General features: G+C 41.4%; 1 protein-coding gene across 2 annotated transcripts in view; it reads right to left on the reverse strand.

The window, feature by feature from the left end:
* Positions 1-19,034, reverse strand: part of MERTK (MER proto-oncogene, tyrosine kinase) — a 166,634-nt gene that overhangs the window by 121,691 nt on the left and 25,909 nt on the right. For both annotated transcript variants that reach the window (XM_073628043.1, XM_073628042.1), the window contains exon 2: positions 5,374-5,677. In XM_073628043.1, coding sequence (XP_073484144.1) covers positions 5,374-5,677 — 304 coding nt within the window. The remainder of the gene's footprint in view (positions 1-5,373; positions 5,678-19,034) is intronic.

A 19,034-nucleotide genomic window follows, 5' to 3' on the forward strand; every position in this document is an offset into this window, starting at 1 on the left:
CGAAAGCTATTGGCTACTGCCCTGTTTATAGTCCCAACGTACGTGTTTTACGTCACCGCGTTCAGAACGATCGGATTTTCCGTCAACTTTGTGCGACCGTGTGTATGCAAGACAAGTTTGAGCCAACATCCATCGGAAAAAATCCATGGATTTTGTTGTCGGAATGTCCGATCACTGTCCGATCATGTGTACAGAGCATAAGAGTTATAATCTCTGTCAGATTTTTATTTCTGTCTGTAAGAGCCAGTTCCTATCACAATTTCTATGTTCCAGATACATTTCTGTTTGCACATTTTTTATGGTTTTTTCAATGTGTTTTTGAAGTGTTTTTGATTTGTTCCAGTATGTTTTTTCCCCCCTCTTTTTTTTTTCTTCATCTCAGTTGATGACATTTTTGATGCATTTTACCGCATTCCAGATGCTTTCCGTAGAGATAAAATGCATCATGTTCTTTTTTTGTTGACTGCACTGGAACACACTGCACTGGTGTAAATTAGGGCCATTGGAATCCATGTTAAAGCGGACCTTCAGTCATTTTTTCAACTTTCCATCTATTAAATCTTCTGTACTTGTTGTTTTAACTTTGGATAGTAAAACATTTTTTTTCTGCCAGTAAATACCTTATACCAGGGGTCTCAAACCCCCGGACCGCGGCCCACTGCTGGGTCGTAGCCTGTTTGTAGCTGGGCCGTGAAGGCTGCACTTTCAGCGGTTCGGCAGGAGCAGGCGAGCAGAGAGATGACATCACGTCTTGCGGCCCGCCCTGCATCACAGCTGTTCCGCCCACACAGCCGGCCGCAAACACAACACTGTCTGAGGTGTTGTGTGAGAGCAGAGAGATGATGTCATCTCTCACCATCTGCCCCGCCCCACCACTGTTCAATCCTCACAGCCGGTATGAACACTACACTGAGGTGCGGCGGGCGAGAGATTAAATCTCTCACTGCCGACCAACATCCCCTTCATGTTCCACCCTCACTTGGCAAGTGACAATCCACATCTGGCAAGTGACAATCCACATCTGGCAAGTGACAGTCCATATCTGGCAAGTGACAGTCCACATCTGGCAAGAGACAGTCCACATCTGGAAAGTCACAGTCCACATCTGGAAAGTCACAGTCCACATCTGGAAAGTCACAGTCCACATCTGGCAAGTGACAATCCACATCTGGCAAGTGACAGTCCACATCTGTCAAGTCACAGTCCACATCTGTCAAGTCACAGTCCACATCTGGCAAGTGACAATCCACATCTGGCAAGTGACAGTCCACATCTGTCAAGTCACAGTCCACATCTGTCAAGTCACAGTCCACATCTGGCAAGTGACAATCCACATCTGGCAAGTCACAGTCCACATCTGTCAAGTCACAGTCCACATCTGGCAAGTGACAGTCCCCATCTGACAAGTGACAATCCCCATCTGGCAAGTGACAATCTGCATCTGGTGGCAAGTGACAGTCCACATCTGGCAAATAACAATCCGCATCTGGCAAGTGACAATCCACATCTAGCAAGTGACAGTCCACATCTGGCAATTGACAATCCACATCTGGCAAGTGACAATCCGTATCTGGCAAGTGACAGTCCCCATCTGGCAAGTGACAGTCCCCATCTGGCAAGTGACAGTCCCCATCTGGCAAGTGACAATCCGTATCTGGCAAGTGACAATCCGTATCTGGCAAGTGACAGTCCCCATCTGGCAAGTGACAGTCCCCATCTGGCAAGTGACAATCCACATCTGGCAAGTGACAGTCCACATCTGGCAAGTGACAGTCCACATCTGGAAAGTCACAGTCCACATCTGGCAAGTGACAGTCCCCATCCGGCAAGTGACAGTCCACATCTGGCAAGTGACAATCCCCATCTGGCAAGTGACAAGCTGCATCTGGTGGTAGGTGATGGTGGAAAGTGACACACTCAGGATTCCCACTGATTCTGCATTATGGTGAGTTGAACTATTTATTTTTCATTACAATGTAATAATGGAAATATGCGCTTTCCATTATGTAATATGCGCTTCAATCATCCTGACACCATATCAACTATGGTGTTGTGATGATTTAAGTGCCAACACCAGCCATTTCCCCAACAAATCGGCCACAAAAAAACGCATCCCTCCCCCCCCCCCCTCCCGGCCTTAGCATAATTTTCTTCCACGCAGCCGGTCCCTAGTGTCAAAAAAGGTTGGGGGCCGCTGCCTTTTACAGCCCTATTTCTTGTCTGGTAAAAAGCCTAGGCTTATGACATCATGCACAGCTCTGCAGAGCTGGAGGTGTGCCTCTGTGTGTCTGTGTAAATCCAGGAAGTGAACAGGCAGCAGCTTCTGCTGCCCACAGTTAAAATGGTTGCAGCCAGACTCAGTGGAGGGAGATTTCTGCAGCATATTTGGCAAGTATAGAATCACAGTATATGTAAAATAATATGCAAAGTTGTTTTCAGAATGGCAAAGATGCTTTTTATTACAAATTATGTGAGCAGACTGCAGTTCCTCTTTAAGCACTGTCCATGCGTTTATGATGCAGAATCAAAATACACTGGACTGCATCCTGTGTGAACCAGTCCTCATTCTATTGGGGAGATTTGCCCTCACTTCCTGTCCTTTGATGCCCTTACAAAAAGCGGAGGTAGTTGTCACAAAAAACAGAAAAGCATACATGAAATAAGTGAATGTTATCAGAAGTTTTAACCCTTCCCTTTTCTATTAAATATGTGTTTTTGTCTACATACCTGTTGCACAGTTTAGTATATATGGGCCCTTTTGCAAATGTAGGTGTACAGGTATGGGAATGTACAGCAAAGAACTGCCATTACAGCAGACATATGTCCTGGTACCTTAACCGCTTCCCGACCAATAACCGCATTTATACAGCGTCAGGTTGGCTCCCCTGCGCGAGCCGTCGTAGTTATACGTCGGCTCACGGGGTCGGGATAGCAGGCGCACGCGGTGCACAGCGGGGGTGCCGATGCTTGTGGCCGACGGTCGCCATGACCGCCACGAGCGATCGTGAGCAGGAGAGACAGAACAGGGACGAGTGTGTGTAAATACACTCTTCCCTGTTCTGTTCTGACAGGAGTGACAGATTGTGTGTTCCTATTAGCTAGGAACCACAATACGTCACTTCCTCTAGTCAGTCCCCTCACCCTTCAGGTAGAATCACCTCCCAGGGAACACAGTTAACCCCTTGGTCGCCCCCTAGTGTTAACCCCTTCACTGCCAGTGACATTTTTACAGTAATCAATGCATTTTTTTAGCATTGATCGCTGTATAAATGCCAATGGTCCCAAAAATATGTTAAAATTGTCCGATGTGTCTGCCATAATATCGCAGTCATGATAAAAATCGCAGATCGCCGCCATTACTAGTAAAAAAAAAATAATAATAAAAATGCTATAAATCTATTTCCTATTTTGTAGACGCTATAACTTTTGCACAAACCAATCAATATATGCTTATTGTGATTTTTTTAACCAAAAATATGAAGAAAAATACATATCGGCCTAAACTGAGAAAAAATTAGCTTTTTTAAAAAAAAAAAAAATTGTCGCTCTTTTTTTGTTTATAGTGCAAAAAATAAAAACCGCAGAGGCGATATACCACCAAAAGAAAGCTCTATTTGTGGGGAAAAAAGGTCAATTTTGTTTGGGTGCAACGTCGCACGACCGCGCAATTGTCAGTTAAAACAACGCAGTGCCGAATCGCAAAAAGTGCTCTGGTCAGGAAGGGGGTAAATTCTTCCAGGGCTGAAGTGGTTAAATGAAACCTATAAAAAAGAACCAAAACTAAAGAACTGTGCTGCTCCTCCCACTGTAGTGTAGGAGGTAACCTCTCCCTCTTCTGGGTGTGAGGCACATGTAATGGTTACCCCAACCCTCTCAGAATGCAGTGGATGGTAATTAACTGCCAATTGCCAAGCCTGAGTGCTGTCACATGGTGACCAGATGGCTTGGAAAGTCAGTGAAAATGTTTTAAGCCAAGCTATGGTTGTTACTTCTATAGGGAATGTGCAGGGGGTGCAGAAGGGAATCTTAAAATAGTAAACACAGTAAACAAATGTACCAGAGGGTTCTACAGGACAAGGAGATCAGTTTGGGGCTTTATTTTTAATACAGTTTCAGTCTAAGTCCTACCTCAAAGGCATTAGATCAGCTAATACTGGACCTTAAAGTACACCTGTCCTAAAGGAAATACATAGGCTGCCATTACTGGCCTCCCTCCTAGCTGTCTTGCTTTGTCTGGTTTTAGTACTTCTCATTCACTGACCTGGAACAAGCATGCAGCAAATCAACATCATAAACAATACAAAATATCTTGTTTCAACACCGCTAAGTCAGTGTCTCAGAAAGCATCAAAGTTAAATGCCCTGTACACATGACGGTTTTGCCGTCAGAATAAACTCTGAAGGTTTCTCCGACGGAATTCCGCTCAAGCAGTCTTGCCTACACACGGTCACATCAAAGTCCGATCGTCCAGAACGCAGTGACGTACAACACGTACGACGGGACTAGAAAAAGGAAGTGCAATAGCCAGTAGCCAATAGCTTCCGTCTCGTACTTGCTTCAGAGCATGCGCCGTTTTTGGTCCGTCGGAACAGCATGCAGACGAGCGGTTTTCCCAATAGGAATTGGTTCCGTCGGAAATATTTAGAACATGTTCCTTTTCTAGGTCCGTCAGAATTTTCGAAAAAAAAAAGTCCGATGAGGCATACACACGATCGGAATATACGATGAAAAGCTTCCGTCAGAGTTTTTCTGTCGGACATTCTGCTCGTGTGTACGCGGCATAAGAATCAGCATGAGAACCAGACAACTAGCATTTTTGGAGGAAGAGGTCAGAAACTGCAGTCTCTTTATTTCTTTAATGTAAGGTTTCCTTTAATGAGACATCATCACTTTTCCCATTCTGTGAAAAGCTCCCCCCCTCCCCCCAACCCTACCACTTCTACCTCAACCTTTACCCGGTGCTTCTGGCTGGTCCAAGTGATATTGCTTGTGTCTAATGGCCAAACCCAAGGCCCAAGCACTGTCGCATGATGCTTCTTCTAGGTTCTGACACAGGGTATTTTGGTACTGGCCGTGACAGATGAAGGAGCAGCGCGGGAGTTTTGTGAAGGTGAGTATCAGAGGGTCGAGGAGGCTTTCACAGACAGTAGTCAAGGTGACAGTGTCACTTTAGGGCTTTAGGTGGTTGTTAAAAGAGCCTTGCCAGAAGTCTCAATCCTGCTTGCCCCAATCAAGCGCTACAATAAATTCTCTGTATCCGCCAAACTTGGGCTCATCTAGTCTCTCTGCCTATACCATATTTTAAAAGTTACATCAACACTTCACTCATTACATGTTCATTTTCAACTCATAAATACAGTGCATAACATTCACCTGTATGAAGATACCATAGAAGTCACCGCTGTATCTTGAATTTCAAAAGACTGCACAGAGATTCGATCAGATTGTTGAATTGAATTCCCATCTTTCCACCACGTTATTTGTTCCCCACTGTTCAGATTTGGAACAACAATGGTGCAATTGATCTTGACATCTTTGTGTTCTGAGAGAACAATATTGGAAACTGTGGGGTTAAATCTAATCCTTGGAGGTGGACTTGTCACTACTTTTTCCTTGAACTCTGGTGATAAGGAGCTTGGTGTTTGAAGACCCTGATCTTCTCCCAGAATTTGAGTATCTGCAGAAAGTAAATACAATTTGTCAGTTAGTCCTAATAAATAATCATGCTTAATAAAAATATGTATAATTTTTTTAGGGGTGGAGAATATGCTTCTAACAAGAAACTGCATATGACAACAATAAATCTGGGATATAACTATAGAAATCCTTGACCCTTATGAGATATGTTTTGAAACCGTACTGGCTATTTATCATAGCATCACACTACGAAAAAAAAAAAAGGAACTTTATTGAAGCCCAGGAGCACCAGCTATAGATATGGTAGCAGAGCTTAGGCTTTCCTTTGCTCATCCAGCCTTTAGGTCCATGGTAGCATAAGTAATACTATTGATCTGACATTGATAGTAACACAGCTGAGACTGTGTCAGGAGATATAATTCTACACCAAGTTTAAAATGTAATTACAGCAAATTTTTGAGGAATTTTTAGAGCCATTTTACTTCTATCTGTGTTTCCATTAGAGAGATTCCTCCTCACTGTCAATGGTTTCACCAGGCAGAAGGTGAAGGAAAATCTGCAACAGGGACACATGCAGCAATAATGAGTTGAGGGGGAATTGCCTAGGGAAAACTAAATCTGTGGTTTTCCAAATGGTAAACATTTTAGTATATGCAATCCAGAGATTTCTCATTGCTGGCCATTATCGATGGCAAATCTGCCTATACTGTATATGGCCACTATATCGCACTTGGAAAGTATATACACTGTGCCTGGTGGCATGTTTGCAAGTTTGTCCTTCTAATCTAGGTCTTAAAACATATTAGCAAGCAATAGTCCTTTGGTGCAATATATAGAAACCTTCATGTAATTATCAACATTAGAAAACAATTCTTAATAGAATTTCAGATCCTTTTCTACCACAGTCATAAAATTTGGAACACACAGTGGAACCAATTGGGCTAAATTTTACTATCTACAAGGTAACAACACATACAGTGGGGCAAAAAAGTATTTAGTCAGCCACCAATTGTGCAAGTTGTCCCACTTAAAAAGATGAGAGAGGCCTGTAATTGTCATCATAGGTATACCTCAACTATGAGAGACAAAATGTGGAAACAAATCCAGACAATCACATTGTCTGATTTTTGAAAGAATTTATTTGCAAATTATGGTGGAAAATAAGTATTTGGTCAATATCAAAAGTTCATCTCAATACTTTGTTATATATCCTTTGTTGGCAATGACAGAGGTCAAACGTTTTCTGTAAGTCTTCACAAGGTTGTCACACACTGTTGCTGGTATGTTGGCCCATTCCTCCATGCAGATCTCCTCTAGATCAGTGATGTTTTGGGGCTGTCGCTGGGCAACACAGACTTTAAACTCCCTCCAAAGGTTTTCTATGGGGTTGAGATCTGGAGACTGGCTAGGCCACTCCAGGATGTTGAAATGCTTCTTACAAAGCCACTCCTTCCTTGCCCGGGCAGTGTGTTTGGGATCATTGTCATGCTGAAAGACCCAGCCACGTTTCATCTTCAATGCCCTTGCTGATGGGAGGAGGTTTGCACTCTAAATCTCACGATACATGGCCCCATTCATTTTTTCATGTACACGGATCAGTCGTTCTGTTCCCTTTGCAGGGAAACAGCCCCAAGCCATGATGTTGCCACCCCCATGCTTCACAGTAGGTATGGTGTTCCTTGGTTGCAAATCAGCATTCTCTCTCCTCCAAACACGATGAGTTGTGTTTCTACCAAACAGTTCTACTTTGGTTTCATCTGACCATATGACATTCACCTAGTCCTCTTCTGGATCATCCAAATGCTCTCTAGCAAACATCAGATGGGCACGGACATGTACTGGCTTAAGCAGGGGGACATGTCTGGCACTGCAGGATCTGAGTCACTGTCGGCGTAGTGTGTTACTGATGGTAGCCTTTGTTATGTTGGTCCCAGCTCTCTGCAGGTCATTCACTAGGTCCCCCGTGTGGTTCTGGGATTTTTGCTCACCGTTCTTGTGATCATTTTTACCTCACGGGGTGCGATCTTGCCTGGAGCCCCAGATCGACTGAGATTATCAGTGGTCTTGTATGTCTTCCATTTTCTAATTATTGCACCCAGAGTTGATTTCTTCACACCAAGCTGCTTGCCTATTGCAGATTCAGGCTTCCCAGCCTGGTGCAGGTCTACGATTTTGTTTCTGGTGTCCTTCAACAGCTCTTTGGTCTTCACCATAGTGGAGTTTGGAGTGTGACTGTTTGAGGTTGTGGACAGGTGTCTTTTATACCGATAACAAGTTCAAACAGGTGCCATTAATACAGGTAATGAGTGGAGGACAGAGGAGCCTCTTAAAGAAGAAGATACAGGTCTGTGAGAGCCAGAAATCTTGCTTGTTTGTAGGTGACCAAATACTTATTTTCCACCATAATTTGCAAATACATTCTTTCAAAAATCAGACAATGGGATTGTCTGGATTTGTTTCCACATTTTGTCTCTCATAGTTGAGGTATACCTATGATGACAATTACAGGCCTCTCTTATCTTTTTAAGTCGGAGAACTTGCACAATTGGTGGCTGACTAAATACTTCTTTGCCCCATTGTATGTGACTAAAACGGAACATACTAATCCACACCATAGTGTGAAAAAAAGAAAGATTAGCAAAAGGTGAAGATTAGGAAAAGGTGCTCAGTAAAATCCAATTTTTTTAGACATAATAAAATCTCTCAAAACAATCAGACAACCCCAGAACTCCAAACATCTCTGTACTAAGTACAGAGACAGTATATTTATACAGGGTATAGTGAGATTAAAGGAATAAAATAGCCCTCCAACCGAATCAGTGCATAGCACAATAAAGTCTACTTAGAAAAGTGAATTCCTTCTCTTCTAAGCAGGCTTTACTGTGCTATGCACTGATTTGGTGTCTTTTTGATTTCTGTAACAACTTCAGCTTCGGATGGTTTACCCCCCTTCATGACCAGGCCATTTTTTGCGATACGGCACTGCATTATTTTAGCTGACAATTGCACAGTCGTGCAACGCTGTACCTAAATAAAATTTATGTTTTTTTTTCCCAAAAATAGAGTTCTCTTTTGGTGGTATTTGATCACCTCTGCGTTTTTTTTTTTTTTTTTTTATGCGCTATCAACAAAATAAGACTGCCGATTTTGAAAAAAAAACAAACATTTTTTACTTTCTGCTATAGAACATATTCAATTAAAAAAAATGTAAAAAATCAAATTTCTTCATCAATTTAGGCCAATATGTATTCTGCTACGTATTTTTGGTAAAAAAAAATCCCAATAAGCGTATATTGATTGGTTTGCGCAAAAGTTATAGCATCTACAAACTATGGGATATTTTTATTTCTTTATTTTATTTTTTTACTAGTAATGGCGGCGATCAGTGACTTATAGCGGGATTGCGATATTACAGTGGGCAGTCGGAAAAATAACTGACACTTTTGACACTTTTTGGGGACCAGTGACACTAATACAGTGATCAGTGCTAAAAAATATGCACTGTCACTGTACTAATGACACTGGCAGGGAAGGGGTTAACATCAGGGGCAATCAAAGGGTTAAATGTGTGCCTGACATGTGCTTTACTACTGTGGAGGAGGTGTTTGTATTAGGAGAAGACATGGATCGGTGCCCATGCTTAGCAGAGACACAGGATTCATGTCTTCTGTAGTGACAGAACGGCGTTCTGCCTGTGTACTGAAGCATTGGTGGGTGCCGGCGGACATCGAGTCCACCGTACCTGCCAATCAGATCACGTACTAGGTACGTGATCCTGCGCAGGAGAGCCGCCTTGCCGCCGTATATCTACAGTATACGGTCGGCAAGCAGTTAACCCCTCACCATGATCTGTATGGTTATACTGTCTTGGCGGGTCCCAAATCTTACTCCATAGAAGCCATGGTTTTCATATACTGCACTGATGGTGGCCAAAAACCCAGAAACAACTACATGTAGTTTGAAAAAAGTGGCTCTGTAATATTAGGCTATATTTGTCTTATATATCGGTGGTACTGAATGTGCATCTGGCTGATGGTATGAAGAGAAATTATTTGCATGGCTCTGCCCACTGTCCTGAAATGAGAAATAATCCTCTTATTTTTGGGATATGTGATGGACTTGGACATGTGAATACTTTCTTTTCTAAGGTTTTACTGTGCTATGTACTATGATAATCCTATATTAGGGTACACCCTTGGATAGGAATGGACTAAACCTATGAATTGAAAGACATTTACTGTATATTGGGGTCCCAAACACAGCCACAACTTTGAGAATATGGATAAGCACTTTAGCCTAAAAGTGCTAATAGGCTGCAGTCGATATAGCCATCTTAGTGTAAATGTTGATTCATAAATATGGTAGCCAGCCTACAGATTAATACAAAGAGGTGTCTACATCCACATAACATTACATCCGCTTCATGGGGTGTCCATCACTTTAGTAGTAATCACAAACTCTTATTGGTTTTTACTGGAACCCTCGAATCATCAGTATTAGACATAATCAATCCTGAAATATCAAGTTCCTCACATATTGTTCCATGCAAGCAATAAACAAATGCTATAAGAGGCAATCATATTGAACACTGTCATGGATAGCAATAAATAATCTTCACTGTCTGTAATGATCAAACTTGCACAAGTGCCATAAGTAAAAGTACTTCATTAAGCAAATTTACTGTTATCACCATGTAGGTCATGGGTGTCCGACCTGTGGCCCTCCAGCTGAGGCATTGAAAGGAAAGTCCCATGATTCATTGCAAGGCAGACAGTTGCAAGCATGACTCCCAAAGGCAGAGGCATGATGGGACTTGTAGTTCTGCAACAGCTGGAGGGCCGCAGGTTGGACACCCATGATGTAGGTCCTTGTGCTGTTGTAACATAGTTTTATCATAATAAGATGCCCACCTATGAACTGTAACATCAGTGTTACTTGCCTAACCAATGTAAAGCTTCATTTGCGTATAGCAATGTCTAGGTGGCTCTGGGAAAGTACATCTTAATTTATTAAAGCTCTGCCTCCACAAATATTAAGAAGGTCCTAGACAGGTTGCTGAGTTTGAGGATGGAAAACCTTGGCTTTTTTCTGCAGTACAAACCTAACCGCCTCAGTGGGAGCACTAGGAAGGAATCTCTCCACAGTGAACGGAAATCACAAATTTTCACTAGAACAACTGTCCCAACTGGAATATTTTCCCTCTGTTTCTGTTCTGATGACACTAAAAATTCTAGATTTCCCCTCACTTTTAGTCCCAGTGATAATGGATTGTCAGGACAAAACGAGACAGTAAATCTCCCTAGCTGGGCCACAGACAGCAATAAAACCCACTAGACCAGGGGTCTTCAAACTATGGCCCTCCAGTTGTTCAGGAACTACAATTCCCATCATGCCTAGTCATGTCTGTGAATGTCAGAGTTTTACAATGCCTCATGGGATGTGTAGTTCCGCAACAGCCGGAGGGCCGTAGTTTGAGGATCCCTGTACTAGAGGTTCCCTCACCGCATTATCCAAAACAAACAAAAAACAAGGTTTTGGTTTAGATACACCTTAAGCTAAAGAGTTGTGGTGGAAAGCCAAACAAATTAGGAATGGTCTTCCTGCAGTTGGCAGTTTTCCCAGATCTTTGTATGAAATGTTTTATTATGCACTACTTGTGTCTTTCCAACAATCTAAAGGATATACCAAAGGCATAATAGAACATTTATTATCCATTGTTGGTAAATATATAACTAAAATTAGAAAGAGGTCACCTGTTTGATGGCTGAGACCAAGCCACATTTGGCAGTAGGTGCTTATTATATATATTTGCAACCTATTACTTAATACTTTACAAGGCATATTTGCTTGGCCACTCAACCCCTACTGTAGGGCAGAGGACTGCCTATGTAAAACAGTAAAAAATATACTGGTCATTTTAAGCAAACCCAAGAAAAACAGGTCTGGAATTCAGGAAATGCTACACAGGCTACTGCTTAGGGTGCAAAAATTGCATAAGAAGCAGACTATCTCTTCCTTTATACTGTATTACTTTCCAGTGGTGTTTTAAGGCAGTAAAATTATATATAATCAGCATTTTATTACAGAGCATTTATTCATTTTACATACAATTGTAAAATAATCAAATTGGAAGGTGTTACTGAATCCAGGCTAAGTGGTCAGTAAAGCTTCACCCATATTTTACATCAACCTATTTTTATTAAAGCTGAGTTCCTGTTTCCAAGTCACTTAAGGAACCTTATCAGGAACAGGTTATTTCACAAGGAAAACACAACTTATTACAGAGCAAAGGTCTGTTTGTGTGCTTAAAAATACAGGAGCTCACAATTTCTTCTTCTTCTGAGTAATGACATAGGAGAATAACATTTGTATTACAGTTTCAGTATTCAAACAGCATATGCAGGAAACTAAAATAGTATAAAACTATTTTGGTACAGCTAATTCGCCACTTCAAATCATGCTGCAGAAATACACAAAATATTGTAAACTTATTGTAAGGGCCAAAAAGAAAAAAAAAAAAAGACACACTGCTTCTCAAACATAAGTGGGCTTTATTCTCTCATTGTATATTTGGAATCACATAATGGGTAACAACAATTTTTTTTATTTTGCGCAGAGATAGGCTTTAACACAGATGTCATGATCGCTATTAGCTTGTTGGGTAAAGCATACCTCCCATTTCTTGTGAAAAAAAAAAGAAAAAAGCATACCTACCAACTTTTTGAGATGGGAATGAGGGACACCTATCAGCAAAAGTATGCAGGCATAGGGCACGCCCCTTGCCACGCCCCCTTAAAGGAGAATTGTACAAAAAAACAAGATTGGTTAAACCCACAAGTGCTTTTTTACCACTACTATCCCTTCATATTGGCTTTTGGAAATTACAAATGCAGCAATTTAGAAATTAGATGAAAGGTCGTGCATTTTATATACATCTATATAGATCAGACCAAAATGAGGGACAAATGAGGAGCAATAAGGGACAGAGGGACATTGCTCAAAATCAGGGACAGTCCCTCGAAATCAGGGACAGTTGGGAGTTATGTGTAAAGGTTTACTAATACTTTAATTGGGCCTGCCAGAGCTCTTGCCAATGCAAGTATTTACCCTACGGCAGGCCCATCTCCCCATGTGCTCGCATCCAGCGATGCCACTTTAGCTCCCTCCCTTGTTGCTCTGTTGCCACTGCTGACATTTGTTCCCAGTCTGTAGTCAGCCATAGATGATGTATGGTTGTTACTTATTCTTGCTTACTTGTAACTAATACCAGCATGCATGGCAGTCAGTTTCCAGCTAGGAATACATTGATAACAGGATGAAACAAAGCTTTTATGGTGGAAGAGACCTACAGAGTTTCTTATACCAAAAACACCTACTATCTAGAAATTTTAGTAAATCTAACTTAAAGTGAACCTTCAGCCATTTTTTTTCTGCCAGTAAATATCTTATACGACCCACTTCCTGTTTTTTGTCTGGTCATTAGCCTAGGCTTATGACATCATACACAGCTCTCTCTCTCACTCTCGTGTGAGTTTGCCGGGAAGTTAGGGGACGTGAGTCATAAGAGGGCCAATGAGAGCTGCAGGGCTGCAGAGCTGGAGGTGTGCCTCTGTGTGTCTGTGTAAATTCAGGAAGCGAACAGGCAGCAGCTTCAGCTGCCCACAGTTAAAATGGTTGCAGCCAGACTCAGTGGAGGGAGATTTCTGCAGCATAATGGCAAGTACAGAATCACAGTATATATAAAATAATATGCAAAGTGGTTGGAGGGAAGCTTCAGAATGGCAAAGATGTTTTTATTACAAATTATGTGAGCAGACTGCCGTCCCTCTTTAAGTTACATTTTAAAGCATGACTTAATAGACTTTGAAAAAAGGTTGGTTGTTAGTGTTATGCCCTGTACACACGGTCGGACTTTCCGACGGAAAATGTGTGATAGGACCTTGTTGTTGGAAATTCCGACCGTGTGTAGGCTCTATCACACATTTTCCATAGGAATTTCCGACACACAAAGTTTGAGAGCTTGCTATAAAAGTTTCCGACAACAAAATCCGTTGTCGGAAATTCCGATCGTGTGTACACAAATCCGACGCACAAAGTGCCACACATGCTCAGAATAAATTAAGAGACAAAAGCTATTGGCTACTGCCCCGTTTATAGTCCCGACGTACGTGTTTTACGTAACCGCGTTCAGAACGATCTGATTTTCCGACAACTTTGTGTGACCGTGTGTATGCAAGACAAGTTTGAGCCAACATCCGTCGGAAAAAATCCTAGGATTTTGTTGTCGGAATGTCTGATCAATGTCCGACTGTGTGTACGGGGCATTAGAGTTACCAAGATACTAAACTTTTTGAAATAGGTATTTTTTTAAGTTGTTCAATAAATAGACCAGAACACAGATATACAGTTCATCTCATCAAAATGTCTGTAATATGGGAGGTATCCCATAGAAAATAAACATGGGAAACAATAAGTGGCATAACATTAGCCACTGACTGCATATCTACCAGTACCATGAAAATCTAGATGTCTGGATTTCATTAGCATAAAACTATCTGAACGACCAGGCAGAAAAAAATGCTGTTGCGTATACCTTAAAAAAAATATTTTTTTATATCACTAACATAAGTAGCTGAATCTGTCTTGATATTGTCCTGCTGTCATACATTGCACAACACCTTTCAGACTAATTGCGGGAGGGGCTGCATTTAAAATAAATCAGGTGTGCTGCATACAAGCTGACAGGAGACTTACAGACAGGAAGAGAAAGCAGGGTGTGTGACCTATCTGTGTGCTCTGCTTTTTTTATTGTCCAATTTGCAGGCTATAGGGTTGGTGACCTGTTTATTTCCAGTACTTTTATAGCGCCATCAATTTACACAGCGCTTTGCATATACAGTGAGGAAAAAAGTATTTGTTCCTCTGCTGATTTTGTACGTTTGCCCACTGACAAAGAAAGGATCTGTCTATTATTTTAATGATAGGTTTATTTTAACAGTGAGGGACAAAATAACAACAAAAATATCCATAAAAACGCATTTAAAAAAAGTTATAAACTGATTTGCATTTTAATGAGTGAAATAAATATTTGACCCCTTCGCAAAACATGACTTAGTACTTAAAGGCAAAACCCTTGTTGGCTATCACAGAGGTCAGACGTTTCTTGTAGTTGGCCATCAGGTTTGCACACATCTCAGGAGGGATTTTGTCCCACTCCTCCTCTTTGAAGATCCTCTCCAAGTCATTAAGGTTTTGAAGATGACGTTTGGTAACTCGAACCTTCAGCTCCCTCCACATATTTTCTATGGGATTAAGGTCTGGAGACTGGCTAGGCCACTCCAGTACCTTAATGTGCTTCTTCTTGAGCCATTCCTTTGTTGCCTTGGCCGTGTGTTTTGGGTCATTGTCATGCTGGAATACCCATCCACAACCCATTTTCAATGCCATGGCTGAGGGAAGGAGGTTCTCACCCAAGATTTGATGGTACATGGCCCCGTCCATCATCCCTTTGATGCGTTAAAGTTGTCCTGTCCCCTTACCAGAAAAACACAGCTAAAGCATAATGTTTCCATCGCCATGTTTGATGGTGGGGATGGTGTTTTTGGGGTCACAGGCAGCATTTCTCCTTCTCCAAACACGGCGAGTTGAGTTGATGCCAAAAAGCTTGATTTTGGTTTCATCTGACCACAACACTTTCACCCAGTTCTCCTCTGAATCATTCAGATGTTCATTAGAAAACTTGAGACGGACCTATACATGTGCTTTCTTGAACAGGGGAACCTTGCGGGCGCTGCGGTATTTCAGTCCTTCGTGGCACAGTTTGTTACCAATTGTTTTCTTGGTGACTATTCACAAGATTCTTCTGTGTAGTTCTGAGCTGATTCCTTTTCGTTCTCATAATCATTGAAACTCCACGAGGTGAGACCTTGCTTGGAGCCCCAGACCGAGGGAGATTGACAGTTATTTTGTGTTTCTTGCATTTGCGAATAATCGCACCAACTGTTGTCACCCTCTCATCAAGCTGCTTGGTGATGGTCTTGTAGCTGATTCCAGCCTTGTGTAGGTCTACAATCTTGTCCCTGACATCCTTGGACAGCTCTTTGGTCTTGGCCATGGTGGAAGGATTGGAATTTGATTGATTGCTTCTGTGGACTGGTGTCTTTATACAGGTAACAAGCTGAGATTAGGAGCACTCCCTTTAAGAGTGCACCTAATCTCAGCTCGTTACCTGTATAGAAGACACCTGGGAAATCTTGCTGATTGATAGAGGATCAAATACTTATTTCACTCATTAAAGTGCAAATCAATTTATAACATTTTCTGGATATTTTTGTCGTTATTCTTTCTCTCACTGTTAACCACTTCAGCCCCGGAAGGATTTACCCCCTTCCTGACCAGAGCACTTTTTACAATTTGGCACTGCGTCGCTTTAACTGCTAATTGCGCGGTCATGCAATGCTGTAACCAAACGAAATTTGCGTCCTTTTCTTCCCACAAATAGAGCTTTCTTTTGATGGTATTTGATCACCTCTGCCGTTTTTATTTTTTGCGCTATACACGGAAAAAGACCGAAAATTTTGAAAAAAAATGATATTTTCTACTTTTTGTTCTAAAAAAAATCCAATAAACTCAATTTTAGTCATACATTTAGGCCAAAATGTATTTGGCCACATGTCTTTGGTAAAAAAAATGTCAATAAGTGTATATTTATTGGTTTGCGCAAAAGTTATAGCGCCTACAAACTAGGGTACATTTTCTGGAATTTACACAGTCTTTAATTTATGACTGCCTATGTCATTTCTTGAGGTGCTAAAATGACAGGGCAGTACAAAACCCCCACAAATGACCCCATTTTGGAAAGTAGACACCCCAAGGAAATTGCTGAGAGGCATGTTGAGCCCATTGAATATTCATTTTTTTTGTCCCAAGTGATTGAATAATGAAAAAAAAAAAAAAAAAAAAACAAAATTACAAAAAGTTGTCACTAAATGATATATTGCTCACACAGGCCATGGGCCTATGTGGAATTGCACCCCAAAATACATTTAGCTGCTTCTCCTGAGTATGGGGATACCACATGTGTGGGACTTTTTGGGAGCCTAGCCGCATACGGGGCCCCGAAAACCAATCACTGCCTTCAGGATTTCTAAGGGCGTACATTTTTGATTTTACTCCTCACTACCTATCACAGTTTTGAAGGCCATAAAATGCCCAGATGGCACAAACCCCCCCCAAATGACCCCATTTTGGAAAGTAGACACCCCAAGCTATTTGCTGAGAGGCATGTTGAGTCCATGGAATATTTTATATTTTGACACAAGTTGCGGGAAAGTGACAATTTATTTTATTTTTTTTTTTTTTTTTGCACAAAGTTGTCACTAAATGATATATTGCTCACACAGGTCATGGGCATATGTGGAATTGGACCCCAAAATACATTTAGCTGCTTCTCCTGAGTATGGGGATACCACATGTGTGGGACTTTTTGGGAGCCTAGCCGCGTACGGGACCCCGAAAACCAATCACCGCCTTCAGGATTTCTAAGGGTGTACATTTTTGATTTCACTCTTCACTGCCTATCACAGTTTCGGAGGCCATGGAATGCCCAGGTGGCACAAACCCCCCCCAAATGACCCCATTTTGGAAAGTAGACACCCCAAGCTATTTGCTGAGAGGCATGGTGAGTATTTTGCAGCTCTCATTTGTTTTTGAAAATGAAGAAAGACAAAAAAAAAAATTTTTTTTTTCTTTTTTTAATTTTCAAAACTTTGTGACAAAAAGTGAGGTCTGCAAAATACTCACTATACCTCTCAGCAAATAGCTTGGGGTGTCTACTTTCCAAAATGGGGTCATTTGGGGGGGGGTTTGTGCCACCTGGGCATTCCATGGCCTCCGAGACTGTGATAGGCAGTGAAGAGTGAAATCAAAAATTTACGCCCTTAGAAAGCCTGAAGGCGGTGCTTGGTTTTCGGGGTCCCATACGTGGCTAGGCTCCCAAAAAGTCTCACACATGTGGTATCCCCGTACTCAGGAGAAGCAACAGAATGTATTTTGGGGTGTAATTTCACATATTCCCATGGCATGTTTGAGCAATATATCATTTAGTGACAACTTTGTGCAAAAAAAAAAAAAAAATAATAATAATTTGTCTCTTTCCCGCAACTTGTGTCACAATATAAAATATTCCATGGACTCGACATGCCTCTCAGCAAATAGCTTGGGGTGTCTACTTTCCAAAATGGGGTCATTTGGGGGGGTTTGAACTGTCCTGGCATTTTATGCACAACATTTAGAAGCTTATGTCACACATCACCCACTCTTCTAACCACTTGAAGACAAAGCCCTTTCTGACACTTTTTGATTACATGAAAAAATTATTTTTTTTTGCAAGAAAATTACTTTGAACCCCCACACATTATATATTTTTTTAAAGCAAATGCCCTACAGATTAAAATGGTGGGTGTTTAATTTTTTTTTTTCACACAGTATTTGCGCAGCGATTTTTCAAACGCATTTTTTGGGGAAAAAACACACTTTTTTACATTTTAATGCACTAAAACACACTATATTGCCCAAATGTTTGATGAAATAAAAAAGATGATCTTAGGCCGAGTACATGGATACCAAACATGACATGCTTTACAACTGTGCACAAACGTGCAGTGACAACAAAATAAATACATTTTTAAAAGCCTTTAAAAGCCTTTACAGGTTACCACTTTAGATTTACAGAGGAGGTCTACTGCTAAAATTACTGCCCTCGATCTGACCGTCGCGGTGATACCTCACATGCATGGTGCAATTGCTGTTTACATTTGACGCCAGACCGACGCTTGCGTTCGCCTTAGCGCGAGAGCAGGGGGGACAGGGGTGCTTTTTTTTTTTTTTTTTTTTTTTTTCTTTATTATTTTTTTGCTTTTTTATCTTATTTTAAAACTGTTCCTTTCATTTTTTTTTTTTTTTAATCATTTTTATTGTTATCTCAGGGAATGTAAATATCCCCTATGATAGCAATAGGTAGTGACAGGTACTCTTTTTTGAAAAAATTGGGGTCTATTAGACCCTAGATTTCTCCTCTGCCCTCAAAGCATCTGACCACACCAAGATCGGTGTGATAAAATGCTTCCCCAATTTCCCAATGGCGCTATTTACATCCGGCGAAATCTAAGTCATAAAATGCTCGTAGCTTCCGGTTTCTTAGGCCATAGAGATGTTTGGAGCCACTCTGGTCTCTGATCAGGTCTATGGTCAGCTGGCTGAATCACCGGCTGCATTCTCAGGTTCCCTGTTGAGACAGGAGAGCCAGAGAAAAACACGGAAGACGGTGGGGGGGGGGGGCATTCTCTCCCACTGCTTGTAAAAGCAGTCTAGAGGCTAATTAGCCGCTAGGATTGCTT

This window comes from Aquarana catesbeiana, linkage group LG04 (genome assembly GCF_042186555.1).
Source record: "Aquarana catesbeiana isolate 2022-GZ linkage group LG04, ASM4218655v1, whole genome shotgun sequence".
Lineage (NCBI taxonomy): Eukaryota > Metazoa > Chordata > Amphibia > Anura > Ranidae > Aquarana > Aquarana catesbeiana.